Source organism: Maniola jurtina, chromosome 3, assembly GCF_905333055.1.
Source record: "Maniola jurtina chromosome 3, ilManJurt1.1, whole genome shotgun sequence".
NCBI lineage: Eukaryota > Metazoa > Arthropoda > Insecta > Lepidoptera > Nymphalidae > Maniola > Maniola jurtina.
This window is the reverse complement of record NC_060031.1, coordinates 6,846,609-6,860,886: the sequence shown is the minus strand read 5'-3', so window position 1 is coordinate 6,860,886 and position 14,278 is coordinate 6,846,609. Positions and strand designations below refer to the sequence as shown.

At 38.0% G+C, this 14,278-nt stretch overlaps 1 protein-coding gene across 1 annotated transcript in view; it reads left to right on the top strand.

Moving 5' to 3' along the window:
• Window positions 1–10,828, top strand: part of LOC123880460 (transmembrane protein 132E) — a 119,130-nt gene extending 108,302 nt beyond the window's left edge. Inside the window, exons 6-21 of the mRNA XM_045928590.1 lie at window positions 448–622; window positions 2,154–2,302; window positions 3,844–4,045; window positions 4,603–4,775; window positions 5,793–5,961; window positions 6,437–6,709; window positions 7,044–7,178; window positions 7,269–7,309; window positions 7,514–7,718; window positions 7,960–8,266; window positions 8,391–8,496; window positions 8,581–8,699; window positions 8,787–9,082; window positions 9,232–9,324; window positions 10,008–10,165; window positions 10,662–10,828. Coding sequence (XP_045784546.1) covers window positions 448–622; window positions 2,154–2,302; window positions 3,844–4,045; window positions 4,603–4,775; window positions 5,793–5,961; window positions 6,437–6,709; window positions 7,044–7,178; window positions 7,269–7,309; window positions 7,514–7,718; window positions 7,960–8,266; window positions 8,391–8,496; window positions 8,581–8,699; window positions 8,787–9,082; window positions 9,232–9,324; window positions 10,008–10,165; window positions 10,662–10,676 — 2,616 coding nt within the window. The 3' untranslated portion in view covers window positions 10,677–10,828. The remainder of the gene's footprint in view (window positions 1–447; window positions 623–2,153; window positions 2,303–3,843; window positions 4,046–4,602; window positions 4,776–5,792; window positions 5,962–6,436; window positions 6,710–7,043; window positions 7,179–7,268; window positions 7,310–7,513; window positions 7,719–7,959; window positions 8,267–8,390; window positions 8,497–8,580; window positions 8,700–8,786; window positions 9,083–9,231; window positions 9,325–10,007; window positions 10,166–10,661) is intronic.
• The last annotated feature ends 3,450 nt before the right edge of the window (window positions 10,829–14,278 follow it).

The window sequence follows — 14,278 nt, the reverse complement described above, 5'->3', positions numbered from 1 at the left end:
TTGACTCTCGTCTAAGACTGAGGCCACACGATGCGTTGCCGGTGCGTTTGGTTTGGACGCTGTGGATTTGAGTAGTGGGTGCCACATGGGCACTGCGTTGCCGCGCCGGAAAAAAGTATGGTGTTGTTACACACCATCTCTTCCCGTCTCATCTCTCTGGTCCCAAATCCGTTGCGCGTGCGGTGCGGCGCTGCACAACGTCGTATAGGGTCAGGCAAACAACTTGGACCTGAAGCAGCGAAGTGGGAGAAAGTTGGCGAATCCAGGAAGCGAAAGTCGACGTATTGACCCATCGCGTGCTCTCGCACAGACTGATCAACCAATCGCGAGCACCCGCCATTGGCCAGCTAATCGCGTCAATGCTCAAGTTGTTTACCGGGTACGATAACGCATCGCGTGGCTTCACTCATAAAGCCCTCTTATCTTATACGGTTGTTTTACACACAGGTATCATCATCGTGCAGTTCAGTTTACGTTGACGGGTCGGAAATCCGCGGCTCTTCAAACGCGTCGGTGATAGTCAAGTACGGCACTTACACCGGCTTGGCGCGGTTCACGGTATGGATGCCGGAGTACCCGCTCGAGATCGACGTTGATGACAACCGCCTGTCGCAAATCAAAGGTATACGATCGTATCTTAGTTTATAAATATTTATCGATTTTTAAACTCGTAGCCTGGAAGGTAGGTACGTAACGGTACCTAAGTACCTGTAAATGGTACCAACTAACTTGTCTCATTCAACCACATCCCGACCAGTCTGTCATAATTTTATTTGAGTTAATACTTCACTCACTAGCACATATTATTTCTAGATTAGATCAATCACTCTATCTAGATCTGCTTGTTTGAGACCTGTCAAAATCGGTTACGGTTGTTCCGAAGATCGAATATTCAAGAGAAACAAAAACCGGTGTTGGAATTTTGATAAGTTGCATATACCTAATTAGCTAGGTAAGTATCTAAACACAGACAGACAATTCAATTTCATAAGTATAAATCATAAACTTGTTATTCCTATGGTAAATGTAATATTACTTACGTGTATTTCATTGATTTTCTCGTTACATATTACGACCTTTAAACGCATGTCTCCTTCAATTACAAGTTGACACTCGATACGCGTAATTCTTGCTAATGCTTTAAACAGGAAACCTTCTATTAACTTTGAAGACATTAACCCCTCTTAATGAAAGAGGATCGGGTAATTATATCGCATAGGCTGTTTGAATCCAAACATGGTTTAAAGTAATCAGATCCTTCCTGAAGATGCGATTACTTTTGTTGGAATACCTAGGTATTAGGTGTCTTTTTTTTAATAAGAGTTTGATGACGTCGTCGTTTTAATAAGACATGTGAAATCTTTATTAATAATCCCATTATTTGATTTAAGTAAGAATATCTGTGTAATATCAACAAGCATACAAGTCTAAATTAAAAATTTATAACACCCCCGACGATCCAAAGTATTTGAGTTTTCCAAAACATCATTTTCAAATAAATAATTATGTATTTAGGCAACGTCCATCTTGACAGCTTGACATTTGTCTATTGACATAATATTATGAACCTAACGGTTATCTAACCTTCTTTTCTACAAGAAAACTAGAAAAGAGCTGATAACTCTTAAACGGCTGAACCAATTTTTTTAGATTATAGCTAAGAACACTCTCGATCAAGCCATCTTTCAAACAAAAAAAACTAAATTAAAATCGGTTCATTCGTTTAGGCGCTACGATGCCACAGACAGATACACAGATACACAGATACACAGACACACAGATACACAGATACACACGTCAAACTTATAACACCCCTCTTTTTGGGTCGGGGGTTAAAAATGGTTCAACTCAGGGTTAATAAGAGGGGTGCATGTTTGTTAGAGGGCTGCTTCTCAGATCATTATAAACTCCGCTTTACCTGCGCATAAATAAACTAACTAAAGCTCTGGTTTACACCTTAGTTACATGAAGGACAAGATTTAGTCAATAACAGACGCTAATCACTAATTAAAAACTCGCAAACAAAAAGAATATGCAGCTCATTCAGCTTAATACTTTGCCATTCAGCCTCGTCTTTTGTTGCGCAATGTGCAGAATGTTTCGTATTCCTCAACCTCACTTTTTATATTGACCTATATCTATTATTTCTGAAGGCTGGAAAGTATCAGACGAAGCGAACTCCAAAGACAGATTAAGAAGGTCTTTGTCGTCGCGAGGGTGGGGTGGTTCCAGACCCGATGCCCCCAACTCCCTAACGGATCAGCGTTCGTGCAGGCTGAGATATCAACAAAGCAACGTTGAGGTTTGTATAGAGATTGCTTTCTTAGCAGGTACCTACATAATATAAGTGCGGAATTTCACAGGTATATACATGATATAGCTAGATACAAAAGGAATGAATACTACGGAGTATATGAGGGTATAATGCTGAGTCACGGCATTAGCGTCCTTTCAGAAAGGCTGTGGATTCACCTCTATTCGTAAATATAAAGGGATATGTCCGGAGTGAACTGATAACCCCGGATCTAAGCCGCTATAGCTCGGATTGTAATTTTTTTTTGAAAGAATATTAGCCATGCTAATCATGACTAATACTCCCCCTCCGATTAAGCGTAAAGCTTGTGCCAGGAGTGGCGTACGACAATAGTGCAACGGGTAGTGTTTAAACCGCCGACCTTTCGGCATTGAAGCATTCGGAATTGAAGCAGCAGTTCCTTTCTGCCAGAAATAATGCAATAGTGCAATAATGAAATAGCTTTTTCGAAGATAGGTAGGTATATCAAAATTTGTACGACGCCGATTTCGTAGTTATTACGCCCAGAGAAGCGCTGAATCCGTTTTTAAAATTCCCAAGAAGAACTAGCAGTACAAACTACGCTAGACACTATAGAATATTTTATTGTGTCTCTATGATTGCATGAAATCTTTGTTTTCGTTGCGGAAGCAGGCTATTTTAATTAATAAAGTACGGTACCGACTGCTGCCTTACTCTTGGAATAATGCCAATTAGATACCTAACAGAAACTGTTCTCCTTACGCTCCGACATTTATCTTCATTTTTCTTATATGAAGTTCAAACATCCTACATGTTTTTTTTTCCGAAACGTTTTCCGAAAAAATGATTAAATTATCTAGCTTCATCTGTTTTTCACCTAGTACTACATAGATAGGTACCTACATATCCTGTGAATCTAAATCATAGTAGTTGGTCGCAAGATAGCTTTCAAATATGGATTATGGAACCAAAGTGCAACTCCGGAGCCGTAGTTAAAACCTATAAAAATAGCAAAAACAATAGCTAAATCCCCATGCAGTTGCAATGCTCGTCGGGCACACAAGTTCTTGGTAGGTATGGCCCCGAGACCTTCTTACTTCCAAATCAAACAAATTCGAATATAACTTGCTCGAACTCTTATCTGCATAGGAACTTCATTTTATCTGCATAAACTTGGGTTTAACTTCAGTTAACTTAACGTTAACTGTCCGTATATCTGTCATTACAACATGATACCATACAGTTAATTTTTAGAGGAATGTGCAGCGCCCAGACAAGTCGCCAAGACTTCAGGGCGCTAAGAATACAATGTAAATAGTTGTAGAATATTGTAAATACAATAAATAAATAAATAAATTTAGTAACGACAGGAAAGGAACGAAAAAATGAGATTTTGACTCTCACAGTTAACGTTAGTTTGAAAATGTAACACTACACACTACATCCGTGAGTCCCATATACCCACTCGGAAGCATCGTGGTATCTGCGCTGTTTCTAGGGGGGATGCGTAAAAGCATTTCCCAGCGTTAAAAAAGGGCTCTTTAAAGTTTCATTACTCTTTTATCCAGGTATACGCAAGATTCCTCGCCAAGGACCACGACTCTGGACGCGTCTCATACTTCGTTTCCCGGCGAACCTGGCTCAAAGTTACCGAGCTTGTGTTATCTCTAATGCGGGTATCCGACCCGCGTATTGCGTCTCTACGTGATCGCGTGCTGCAGGGCCGTAGCACGGGCCGCACGGAAGTCCAAGTTCTGTCGCCAATCACGGGTAAGCTTCCCCTTTGTCACTAATGGCACTAATCTTGCTGTAATACGCAAACCTAGCTAAATTAATGTATGTACATATGTATATTCTCCTATTCTTCTTTTTCTAACGACCCAAATGAATAGATAATAATCAATTCTATCTATAATCCGTCGATAGGTTGTTAGCATAGTTATTTTTCAAAAGTGTATGATTTTTTGCCCATTAACAACGTCGCTTAGTAACTTACCGAGAGATTCAGATTACGCATAGATTGATTACTTTTTTAGTTTAGGCCGTAAAACGAAAGTCCTTCTTTACAAAAACATTGCGCAAACTATGGCATACGGTAGGAGTATTTTTATAGGTGTGCATGGATTTAGATAACACAGATTTGGTTGTTTATACTACATAGGTAGGTACTTACTCAGTTACTGAAAATCTTCTAAAGACTTTTGGGCCTCCTGAGGTTTTAGTGGTGGTGGTTGGTTTGCGACCTCTTTTTCCCCCCAAACAAAATACCTGTTTTTATTATAATTATTTAGATATATTAAGATTATAAATGATGATTGTTTATGCAGGTCGAGTGATCGGTCTGCGAGAAGTGCGCGTAGTTAACGACAAAGTGTCTATTTCCCGGCTCTTCGTACGAGTTATATCTGGATTGCAATTGAATATTTCTCCGGATACCGCAATCGAAAATGGATACGTATCCGAAACCACAGTGACTAGGCGCTTGACGGCACAATATCAGGTAAATTCGAATCTGAAATAACACCTCGTAAATTGATTAATTAGAAGTTTAAGTTTAATTAGAAGTGGCGACTGAGACGAACATCAGACACGAATATGTTATAACTAGCTTATGTCATCGTGTACTACAAACATTTTATGCCCTTTTATCCTTGAGGGATGAAATTTTCAAAAACCTTTCTTAGCGGAAAGCGATGCAATAATTGCTACTCGCGTGCCAAATGGCCCGATCCAACTAGAAGTTTGAGCTATGCGTTGATAGATCAGTCAGCCAGTCACCTTTTCCTTATTTAGATTATTAGATGATGTCCGCGACTTTTTCCGCGTAGATTAGGTACACGGTTTGTTTAAAATCCCGTGGGAATTCTTTGATTATTTCGGGATAAAAGTAGCCTCCTAGGAGTAAGAAAGCCTCCTACGAAACTAGATGTCATATTTCGTCTAAATTAAGTTACATATACTTAACTACCTATACTTACTTTAATTATTATGAGGCTGAGCTAAGGGTAAGCGTAAAGATTAGACTTTATGTCTGCAGACAGTCATAAAGAATCACGCTTGGAATTATATGGAGCATTACAAAGCATGAGATCGTTCCGAAAATGCCATGGCTGCCAATGCCCTCATGCCCTCGGTCGTAATTTGCTGAAATATATTATGTTGCTATACGCATTACGCATATACGCTCTCTCTTATATATCTAGGTACATAACTTGTTATGTACCTAGGTATATTAGAGAGTATATAGTACTTTAATTTGTATTTTCTACTTTTACCTATAGCCGTATAATTAAGTAAGTATTCTGACAAATCCTATACAATGGGAATCATAACGATGAATTTTTTGAATTAGGTCAATGTTTCGAGTTTCGACCTTACTGAATCCTAGCTATAAAAGTAGAACTTGTAACCTTTAGCTGGCCCTGAAATTGGTAAAGGTTTTAGGATAGCATAGAGCAAACGCCGACCTTATGAATTAGGCCAAATGACTCACTAATAAAAATGATCGTTATTTCAGGAGGGATTACTCGATATTGACATAGAATTCTCCGACACGACCCGCACGGCGTTGCGTGATGTCGCCGTGTCTGATTATTACTTGCTGGTGGAAAGTTTGGATACTGAAGTTGTGGCTTTTGCGCCGATGTTGGCCTCGCGACATCCACGAGTTATTGCTGTTGGCGAAGGTATGTTAATGTCTCTTTTATTACCTCATAGATTAACTAAACGTTGATACGATCGCGTTTTCTGTTTTCTCATTGAATGCACGCAATTTTTTAAGGCTTTGGGCAAAGCGTTTTTTCAGCTCAGAACAAAGTCGGTAGGAGACATTTTTATTCATAATACTTGATGTGATCATTGTCTTCCTATGTTTTTTGTGAATTACTAAAACTGAGCGAAAGATTTCTAAAATAAATAAATAAATTCTTAAAATTAATCACATTTAAGAATATATTTTTTTTTAACTTTTATTTATAGATTAGATGTAATAAAATTTGCAGTTTGATAAACACTACTATGTCCTTAAAAAGCCAAGATACAAGAAATTGATATTTTCATAATGAATATCTGTAGCTTTTACTTAAGTATTGTAGTCAATTTGCATGTGCTATCAATGAAATACCAAATTTTCTCTATCTAATATTCTTTTCTATATTTCAGGTAGCGGCGAGCTTCTCCGAGTTACCCTCCTTACACCCGAACAATGTAGATCAGGCCCGCTACGTAGAGTGGCACTGCCTGGCAAAGGCGATGCTAAAACTCCTGCCAATATAAAGAACATACCGGGAGCTCTAGCAAGCGCCGCGGCCAGTGTTGATGTAGACTTCAGTGGCAGTGACACTCCGCAACGGCCCGATACTCCGCAAAATGACGATATTATGGCCCGAGGAGGAGTTAGGACTGGCATGTCTGATCTAAGCGACGTACTTAAAGGTAAACCATTTTAAAATAGAGCTGTTCATCCTCTTCTTCTCCCTTAAGCGTTTCCTAAATTTAACCAGGGTCTGCTTAAGAAATACATTTGATTTTAATTTTCCTGTAACAATAAACCCTTAACAATAATGTACGGCTGCAGTACCAAGATTATAAGAATAATCCAGTAAGAATACCATTTGCAACATCGAACTACATTATTTCGGGTAAGCGATACGTCATACGATTGACAGCGGTCACACCATTCGCGATATCAAGAGTCATATTTTGCCGAATCCCGATAGTAAAACCGAACTATAAGAACCTAAAATACCTACTTTCATTCTATTTTCAGGTTTTTCTCCCTTCAAAGACGAAAACAATCACGAGCCAACAGTGCAAGCACAACAGTATGGTTCTATATTCAGAAGCAACTCTGCGTTACATTCAAGACATTCTCCACAGAACAATATGTCAAAAGTTGAAATTGGTCAGTACAGAATATACCTGTTTTTTTTATTTTATTTAAAGTACTTATTTTTGTCATACCATTAGACCTGATTTATTTTTTTATTTTTAGGCATGTTCGTTCTACTTGGGGCATTCTGTTTGGCTATTGTGGTAAGTTCATTTAGTTTTTAAATTAGAACAATTATCATTTTAGAAATTAAAGGCTCAAAACATTTTCAAATATAATAGCTTTTTAACCTCTACCCATTTAAATATAGAAAAATACTTATGTGATATTTTAATAATATATGTAATTACTTATACCTATATAACTTTATTGTAATTATTTAACAACATTTATCCCTGCCGTTACAGGTATTCGTAGTGTCGTGCGTAGTGTACGCATACCGGCTGAAACCCGCAAACGCTGAGGCCAACAACGGCAACGCTCGGTCCATGCCGGCTGTAGCTGAGGGCGGGCGGCTGCAGGTGGCCGGCCTCGTGGGCACCACGCTCGGCCTTGCGAGAGACAAGCCTCCTAGAGAGTCCACCACTAATGCGCACGATTGGGTGTGGCTGGGTAAGTCTGCGAAGAATGATATAAAAATCTGCTGAAGCTTATACGATAACGCTCGATCTATGTCGGCTGTGGCCTAGCGGCTGCATGCGGCAGCTTAGAAAGATCATAGTCGCTAACCTTCAATGGAAAATAATTAGTACTTCAAGCTTATTTACCATTGGTTCGTTTTCATTAAGTATTCCGAAATCTATATTTTTTTAGTAAATTCAGTACTTAATGATATCACCTATATTCTTTTCAGGTCGAGCGACTATCGAAAGAAGTGGAAGCCGTCATCCCGCCAACAGGAACTCGACACAACCGCCAGCCGACAAGGCCAACAACAACCAAGAGATGAGGATCACCGCCAACCCGCTCAACTACAACTACGTCGATCCGGACGACGCCATCCGGGAGAACGGGAACGTCATGGTGACCAGCTTCGACAACCCCAACTCCATCGAGCTACCCTCGCAGAACGAGAAACGGGAACGGGTCATCGACTCGACTACGTATTGCAAGAAGCCAGCAAGGCACAACCGGCAAAACTCCGGAGACGGTCATTGGCAGTAAGATTATCATTGTCATCATTAGTTGCATCTCTCACAACAGCCATTCGAACATTGTGATACAGCTTAGGTGTGGGTAATGTGATTAGCATTTTATTTTTATTCGTCTCTTTTGCTACTTCAGGATGGATACAAGCAACGAGGACGACTACCGACCCCCCGTTCCTCCCCATAGGAACTCTTCAACGCCACAACCTCAAGTCCCTGTGCCGCCTCGAAATACCACCAAAGTAAATACAACCTACTAACTAGTATATACCTACATTTTTTATTGAATATTATTGGGTCTTCGTTAACGTTCACTTCTTGCACAGATTTTGCCAGACACCGTCATGCCTCCTACTAGACGAAGTCATTCCCGGAATCACCATAAGAAACACGATCGCGAACATGAATCCAAACGATCTCCGGAAAATGGCCGACGCCCCGACCGGTAATATTTAACTTCCATAATACATGCAATCATTACTGATCAATGAAAGATACCTATGTAATAAAAGGATACGTATTTTTTTTTCAGAATTATTGATTTGAACAAAGCCGAATCACCGTACATGTCAAGCCGCGAAATTATGGATCAATACAAACGCGACTCATACCCCCTACAATTACGAGACGAATTTGATGATAACCCTGTTGAAAAGCTTACCAATAAAGACGACTGTGCCCGCCTATTTGAATTTGACAATGACGCCCCACTTATTATGGAAAAGAAAGACTACAGAGAAATCGTTGGCCTCAACAGAGGAACTGACGACTCGCGCCGAACTTTTGTAAAACCGGAGAGCCCTGACTACATGCACGATTCAGGAATTGGTAAGAAACATTTCATAAAACTTTTTAGGTTAGACCTAAGAGGACTTAGTCCGTTAAAACCAACGATAAATTCAATTTTACTCCCAGAATTATAATTTCTTATGGTTACTTACCTATTAATTCCACAAAAAACGTATCTGTTGCTACAGGATTACCAGAAGTACAAATGCGACATAAGAATAAGAACAAGGAATCCAACAATGCTAAAGGTGATTTCGTCGAGCCAACTACCCAAACCAAAGGTACCAATCTCTTACTATGTTTTTTTATATTGTACGCCCATAATCTTGAAAAAATCTTGAAATGCCAGCGATGGGATTACATAATATTGAGGTTTCTTAGGAAAGGTCTGATTGGGTAAAGTTTCTTAATACTTACTAGTGAGTATAAAATATCTCATATAATATATTTTCCAATCCAAATCTATTTTAAGTTTATTGTAGTAAAATGTAACAATTAGCTTAGTTGTAAGGGTGGTTTCAGACTCGTTTTTCTCCTCGATTTGGCATATGCGCGCCGCGTGCACGATTCCGTTTTAAATATTACAACAAATATTTATTTCAGACTCCTAGTTTATGATTGGGCCAAAATTATCATAATAATTATAGACATGAAAATTATCTTGACGACACGGCCATACTGATAAATACTTCGCTCTCGAAGTACTAGGGATAGAGATTAGCATGAAGATCAATAATAAAAGTCATCCTGACATGACAAGGTCGTTTATTCGCTTGAACCAGTGAGTAAAACATGGATCGGCGTCTTTTGCAGCTCGCACGAGCACGATCTTATAATAAAATTACGGGTATGCGTATAAGATTCGCATGTTACAAAAGGTGCGCGTCCAAAAAGGAGCTCACACACGCAAAAACCGCTAATCTGAAACCACTGTAACGCAAATGAGAATGTGTTTTGCAACCAGGAGGCAGCTCGCCGGAGGTGAAGCGCGCCACGATCGTGGGCAACCCCATGTACTCGCGCGCAGACGCCGCGCCGCGCGCCGACGCGCCCGAGGCGCTCGGAATTGACGACCTGCACATGGACTACGATCAAATCATGCACTATTTCCACAACCTCAAGGTATAAATCGCCACACCGTCCCACCATGCTTCTAGTGTAGACGTTGCTGTGTCGCTTGCATCGATACTCGAGCACCGGGCACGGCGCGACCTTCTCTCATATCCCTTCTCGTATTTCGATGTTCGATGTACTCTCTTATGAATGATAGAGCCTGAATTTTGATGCATTTAATATGAAACTTAGCATAGTTTTTTATATGAATGCGTTTTGTACGATTATACAAAATAACGAGCCGTACAGTATTATAGATCTATAGTTAAGGTACCTATGAGTTCCTGTCGTGTTTGATCGGTTTCTCCTTACAGCAGCAATTTTATTCATAGGCCTCTTTACACTGATCACTTTTCCGATTGAACCATTCATTGATTTATCATCACGTAGAAAGTTAGCAAGCTATATCTTCCCACTAGCATTTAGATTAAATAGAATCTCACTACATTCCATATAGAAATTGCTGCAAAAATCTGACTGATGTCTATTTTCAAATTTTTCGCAGGAATCGAACGCCTGAGTAGAGCAGATCATTGCAAAGATCCGGCAGATATTGTCTACGTTTAAATATCAGCATATCACCAAAGCTCCTCCAATCGACGTATTCAATGCGCCCCCTGATTCAGCCGGGGCCGGGCTCGGGGATAGTACTGTTGACGCTCACAACGACAAACGCTCCGCCTACGACTCGCACATATACGAGAACGTAGACGACTGTAACGAGGTCGCACCGACGCAAGTGCTCTGCGACTCGATTGCTCACAAAAACACTTTCATGAAAAGGCGACTGACCTTTCTGTTGGAGCATTTGAGCGAAGCGTACGAGTAGAGTTGTTAGGAGTCAAAGTATTATCCTCAAACAATATGTGTCCAAAAGTGGATCCTTGCAGTGATCGAAAAAATAATACAAACGATGTAACTTTTATACCTATTTTAACGTTAAACGTATTTAATCTAGTCATCAACAAAGTGCACACACTTGAGTAACTGATTATAATTATTGTTAACAGTGTGCATGTAGTTAATTAATACTCACATGTCAATGAATAAAATATTGTAGATAACAAATTAATACCCATTGGTTTTACATGTAAATTAAGGCAAACTTCTATAACACAGTCTTTTAAAACGTCATCAGAGCGATAAATCTACCTTTCTATGTACAAGTCATTTTAGTCTTCGCCACGTTATATTATTCCAATACCAAAGTATAAATTATTAACTTTGCATTTTTGTCCTAGATCTGTAAATATTTTCCACTAGAGACAGTAAAAACGCTACCTCACTTATATATTATGTCTTAGCTTAGCCAATATTATCTACATCGCAAGCGAAATGTACAATTTGAGCTAGTACCTAATACTAATATTCTTAATAACTAATTATTTATTATTTTATTAGTGGACTGCTATTTATTATGTTCGTATCGTCCATTTTTTGTTTTGTCCTTTTAATATCAGAAATTGTTTATAGATATTAAGACTGCAACATGCCAGTGTTTAGGGTTACTACTGATTTAATAGTTTAGTAATTACCTACATAGCATAAGACAGAACTAGTCAAATATTAAAATAATTAACTATGGGCTAAATAATTTGCTCAAGAATATATTACAGTTATAACAATTAATAAGCCAGATTGTTAATATATTACTTTTTTACGTTCCTTATTTTATACCACCGTATAAAAACTGGTGTCATGACTTTAGTTTAGATGTTATATAAGTACACTATTTAGCGTTTGGCCTACAAAAACAATTCGTGTTCAAACAATACAGAATGATGATCTTGTTGATATTTGTAACCATATTACTAATAATTGGTTTAAAAGAAAGGCTAATTAATGTAATATTGTGATAAACGACTGCTAAGATTGATTTGACGCAGTCGACTTTATAAATAAAAAAGTCATATCATATTATGAAATCTAGCGCTTGTATAATATATTAATATGTAGACACTATTATTAATTTATTGAAAATGTACATTGCATTTACTTGTAAGTTAGTTTTTTAGGCTTTGTAAATATTGTTATGACGTTATATAATTTATAGTTACTTATGTGGAGATCGGAGGGCGGGAATAGTAAATTAATGTGGTAGAGTCGCTTAAAGTACAGTCAAAAGAGTAGATGCACTCAGTTATGACGAAATATTTCGTGTCTGTTACAAATGTACACTAAATAGTAAATGTTTTGATCTTGTAATTGTGTATTAATGTGACCCTAAATATATTATTATTATGACATAGAAAAAAAGAATGATTATCGGCAAAATCAAATAGACTACAGGCCCATGTTTAAAAATGGGTGGGTCATATGAACCACCAGGTGACGTATACAGGACGATATAAGAGCATAAAATAATAAGTTTCAGCACTATGCCGTCACTTGTAAGCTGTCCAACAGAGTGCTGGTGAGAATTGAAAAGTGCAGGTAGAGTGAGTACATTTTGGTCATATATTTTTGTACGGCATTTTTACCATCGATAGATCCATGAAAAATAATAAGAAAGCGCGCAGTGCCGTAAAAAAATGGTGTGCCACAAAGTCAGTAAATGTTTTGATTTTCTGACAATTTCCGGGGTAAATTTGGTCATTTAATTCTGTACGGCACTAGTTTCATACTGTTTCAATACAGCCTCTAATCCATTATTCCGCAACGCCGTACAAAAATCATGCGACAAGGGGAAAAAATTGAGGGTAGCAACCCCCTCTCTTTCCGTGGTCCGGGGGGTGATTTGAGAAAGTACGGCTTTGGTTCCAAAACATTATCTAGCACTCAAAAGTACTATTAAAAATAATGCCGTAAAAAAATTAGTGTTCATTTGAATGTGTATCAATAATTATCTTAATTTCATGGTATACTTAATTTTTAAAGCTGTAAAATCATTTGACTGTGTACGGCAACTTTTTTTTTAACATGATAGTGTAAAATACTATTGTTATATAGTATTGCCGTTCAAAAGAAACTGTTCTAAAAAAAATTATAGATAAATACAAAAACTGAAATTTTTCAAATTATTGCAAAAGTTTAAATATTCATAGATTAATAAAATATAGCAATTTTCTACGCTTTTCCCTTGTTTTAAATAGTATTAAGATAAATAAATTAGGAAAAAATTATGCCGTACATTTTAATGCAGACCATATCTTTTAGGCTTATGAAAATGACGCTACCATTTTAAGGGTAGTACTTTATGGCCATCTGATACTGTACGGCATTAACATATTTTTGAAGAGAACAATTGATAATATGATAAAATCACTATGCCGTCTAACTGAAGTGAACAGGTGTGTATATAATATCCACATCCCCTACAAACCTTTGGACCAACGAAAATGTACGGCATGTAAAAAAATATTATCTATGCATAAAACACTTTCAAAATAAATTAATTTTATGTTGTTTCAAATCACCCCCCGGACCACGGAAAGAGAGGGGGTTGCTACCCTCAATTTTTTCCCCTTGTCGCATGATTTTTGTACGGCGTTGCGGAATAATGGATTAGAGGCTGTATTGAAACAGTATGAAACTAGTGCCGTACAGAATTAAATGACCAAATTTACCCCGGAAATTGTCAGAAAATCAAAACATTTACTGACTTTGTGGCGCACCATTTTTTTACGGCACTGCGCGCTTTCTTATTATTTTTCATGGATCTATCGATGGTAAAAATGCCGTACAAAAATATATGACCAAAATGTACTCACTCTACCTGCACTTTTCAATTCTCACCAGCACTCTGTTGGACAGCTTACAAGTGACGGCATAGTGCTGAAACTTATTATTTTATGCTCTTATATCGTCCTGTATACGTCACCTGGTGGTTCATATGACCCACCCATTTTTAAACATGGGCCTGTAGTCTAAAATAGTGAAAATAATTTATCAGTCTGATTTTTAATTCCGTAGAATTTTAAGGTTTCTCAGTGTTACCAGAGATAAAACAGTTCCCACAAAAAAAAGATACTTAACGAATTCAAACAAAATATCAACCAGGCTCCATATCCAAATTCTAAAGATTTTTATAAAAGAGTAAGTTTGTATTAAACTGCTAATTAATTAATAGAGCACTATTTTAATTTCAAATGACACTTTTCCATTTTGAATGTTCGAACATAC